This window comes from Cicer arietinum, chromosome 1, assembly GCF_000331145.2.
Source record: "Cicer arietinum cultivar CDC Frontier isolate Library 1 chromosome 1, Cicar.CDCFrontier_v2.0, whole genome shotgun sequence".
In the NCBI taxonomy this organism is placed as follows: Eukaryota; Viridiplantae; Streptophyta; class Magnoliopsida; order Fabales; family Fabaceae; genus Cicer; species Cicer arietinum.
In genome coordinates this window covers 29,030,658-29,034,167 of record NC_021160.2, presented here as the reverse complement: position 1 = coordinate 29,034,167, position 3,510 = coordinate 29,030,658, and the positions used below count along the sequence as shown (strand labels likewise).

At 37.5% G+C, this 3,510-nt stretch overlaps 1 protein-coding gene across 1 annotated transcript; it reads left to right on the top strand.

Annotated features, from left to right (window-relative positions):
* The first annotated feature begins 32 nt into the window (after positions 1 to 32).
* On the top strand, positions 33 to 3,199 carry LOC101505488 (uncharacterized). The gene is made up of 6 exons (XM_004488289.1): positions 33 to 1,187; positions 1,392 to 1,933; positions 2,009 to 2,317; positions 2,391 to 2,481; positions 2,559 to 2,963; positions 3,014 to 3,199. The coding sequence occupies exons 1-6, from the start codon at positions 33 to 35 to the stop codon at positions 3,197 to 3,199; spliced, it is 2,688 nt and encodes an 895-aa protein (XP_004488346.1).
* The last annotated feature ends 311 nt before the right edge of the window (positions 3,200 to 3,510 follow it).

Sequence of the window (3,510 nt, the reverse complement as noted above, 5' to 3'; positions counted from 1 at the left end):
ATGCATTTGGTCCAACTTATGACTTCCAAAATATGGGTGATGAAGGCAACGAGGAAGAGAATAATGAAGAGCCCACAAATGATGATGCTCAAGACTTTTATGATTTGTTAACTGCTGCAAACAAACCCTTATATGAGGGGGCTTCTGATTCAAAACTTTCAATATGCGTGAAACTTTTAGCTTGCAAATCAAATTGGAATGTTCCGCAGAAATGTCTTGATTTCTTTGCAACCATGCTTGTAGATGTGTGTCCTTTTAAGGATTCACTTCCAAAAAATTTTTACCAAGCGAAAAAACTGGTGACAATGCTAGGATTGAAGTCTGAGAAAATTGATTGTTGTGTTAAAGGGTGCATGTTGTACTACAAAGAGAATAGTGCAGATATAGAGTGTAGGTTTTGTCATGAACCCCGATATGTTCCTCGTAAGCCTGGGATAGGTAACCACAAAGACATTCCAGTTAAGAGGATGTTCTATATGCCAATCACTCCTAGGTTAAAAAGATTGTATGCATCAACGGAAACTGCTGCCCAAATGAGATGGCATCAACATAATAGATCAAGTTCAGGCATTTTACGTCATCCATCTGATGGGGAAGCTTGGAATCATTTTGATGCAAGGTATCCAGACTTCGCAAATGAACCAAGAAATGTAAGGCTTGGGTTATGTTCTGATGGCTTCATGCCATACATTCAGGCATCTTTATCCCCATATTCTTGTTGGCCTGTTGTTGTGACCCCGTATAATCTCCCGCCCGAAATGTGCATGACTAAACCATTCATGTTTTTGACTTGTCTCATACCTGGACCATCTAACCCAAAAGCAAACATTGATGTGTATTTACAACCATTAATAGACGAGCTTCAACAATTGTGGAGTGAAGGGGCTTTGACTTATGATATTTCCATGAAACAAAACTTTGTAATGAGGGCAACCTTAATGTGGACAATTAACGATTTTCCTGCTTATGGCATGTTATCTGGATGGAGTACCCAAGGTAAGTTGGCATGTCCGGTGTGTATGGATGGAAATAAGGCTTTTACTTTAAAATACGGTGGAAAAAATTCATGGTTTGATTGTCACCGTCGTTTCTTACCTCATAATCATGCATTTAGAAGAAGTAAAAAAGGGTTCACTAAAAATAGGGTTGTGAAGGATGAACCTCCTCCAATATTGAATGGTGAAGAAGTTTGGGGTTTTGTGTTTATTTTCATCAAAACTTTAAAATAGAGAGTTTGTCTCAACAATGGAGTTAGCCATAATTGGACTAAACGAAGCATATTTTGGGATCTTCCATACTGGAAAGATAATTTATTAAGGCCTAATTTAGATGTCATGCACATAGAAAATAACTTCTTTGATAATGTGTTTAACACTGTCATGAATGTTAAGAACGAGACTAAGGACGATGAAAAAGCACGAATGGACTTGGCCATCATTTGCCAACGTAGCGACCTGGAGTTGGTTCCACATAACAATGGAAAAATGAAAAAACCTAAGGCAAATTATTGTCTTACGTCTAGTGAGGCAAAGAAAGTTTGTAAATGGATAAAGGAGCTTAAGATGCCAGATGGGTATGCTTCTAACTTGGCAAGATGTGCAGATGTTAATAGAGGACAAATGAATGGGATGAAAAGCCACGATTGTCATGTATTTATGGAGTGTTTGCTTCCATTTGCATTTAGTTCATTGCCTGACCATGCGTGGAAACCATTAACAGAATTAAGTCAATTCTTTAAGGGCTTTTGCAGCAATACCTTAAGACATGATGAGTTGGTCAAATTGGGTGAAAATATTCCATTCATCATATGCAAACTTGAAAGAATCTTTCCACCAGGATTCTTTGATTCAATGGAGCATCTTCCAATTCACCTCCCGTATGAGGCAAAACTTGGTGGTCTAGTTCAATATCGATGGATGTATCCATTTGAAAGGTATTTTTATATTCACCATTAAGGATTTCATTTTTTATTTCCACTTTTATTAAGTTATTGCTCTCACTTTTCCAGAATGATGGGTGATTTTAAGCGCACAGTGAAAAACAAGGCTAGAGTGGAAGGCTCAATATGTATGTCATACTTACATCGAGAGACAACATATTTTTGTTCCCACTATTTCAAAACAATCTCTTTGTTTAATAGAAGCCAACGTAATGAAGGTGCAAAATTAAATGATGTTGTCACAACAACACTGTCAATTAGCAATCAATTAGGACGTCCTAGTGGGAAGGCCCAAACACATTGGTTGAGTGATGCTGAAAGAAGGTCTGCTCATGTACACATCCTCATCAATAGCAACGAGGTCAAGCCATATATTGAGTAAGTAGTATGTAAGCACACACCCCACATAATTACCAAATACATGTAATAAAAATTCTCTCATTATTGACAGCGCCTTTTTGCACTCTAATTCCATTCTTGAAGAAGATCCTATATCTCAAACTCGTATACATGGAGAATTCCCAGAATGGTTTAGTGCGTCTGTAAGTGCTTTATTGAAGTTTGTTGCAAATAAATTAGAACTTCTCACCTAACTATTGTGAATATCATGTTTGTATAGGCCATTGACAAGGAAAATGGCGTGACTGACCCTAACTTGTTATCATTAGCTTGGGGTCCTAACTCAATGGTTAAAACTTGGCACAAGTATTACATTAATGGGTACAAATTTCACACAAAAGCTTGGTCTCAGGGTAAGAAAACCATAAATAGTGGAGTTTATGTGAAAGGGGTTACTGGAGGAGGGGAAGATGATTTCTATGGAGTCATCCAACATATCTTCGAGTTGGAGTATTACAAATTGCCTCACAAAGTAGCCTTGTTTTATTGCCAATGGTTTGATCCTAGACGAAATAGAGGAACCAAAGTTCATCCGCAATATGATATTGTAGATATCAAGATGAATCGAAAATATGATCTCTATGATCCCTTCATAATTGCACAAAAAGCTAGACAAGTGTATTATGTACCTATTACATTAATGGGTACAAATTTCACACAAAAGCTTGGTCTCAGGGTAAGAAAACCATAAATAGTGGAGTTTATGTGAAAGGGGTTACTGGAGGAGGGGAAGATGATTTCTATGGAGTCATCCAACATATCTTCGAGTTGGAGTATTACAAATTTCCTTACAAAGTAGCCTTGTTTTATTGCCAATGGTTTGATCCTAGACGGGACAGAGGAACTAAAGTTCATCCATAATATGATATCGTAGATATCAAGATGAATCGAAAATATGATCTCTATGATCCCTTCATAATTGCACAAAAAGCTAGACAGGTGTATTATGTACCCTATCCTGAAATGCGAACTGATAAGCGTCACTGGGCTGCAGTTATCAAAACAAAGCCTATGGGTCATGTAGAGGTGGATTGAGCCGATGAGGACATGCCATATCAAGATGAAGATATGGCACATGTTGAACAATTAACTGAAATTGAAGAAATGGTTGGCTTGCATGATGAAACACATAGCGATGAAGAAGTCAATGTAACGTTTGTTCCAAATATTCC

What these genes read in the sequence shown, in the direction of transcription:
- LOC101505488 (XM_004488289.1), top strand. Translation starts at nt 33, where the DNA reads ATGGGTGATGAAGGCAACGAGGAAGAGAATAATGAAGAGCCCACAAAT. An exon ending in CAGAATGGTTTAGTGCGTCT is followed by an intron (nt 2,482 to 2,558) that starts GTAAGTGCTTTA and finishes ATGTTTGTATAG; the next exon opens with GCCATTGACAAGGAAAATGG. An exon ending in AAGCTAGACAAGTGTATTAT is followed by an intron (nt 2,964 to 3,013) that starts GTACCTATTACA and finishes GCTTGGTCTCAG; the next exon opens with GGTAAGAAAACCATAAATAG.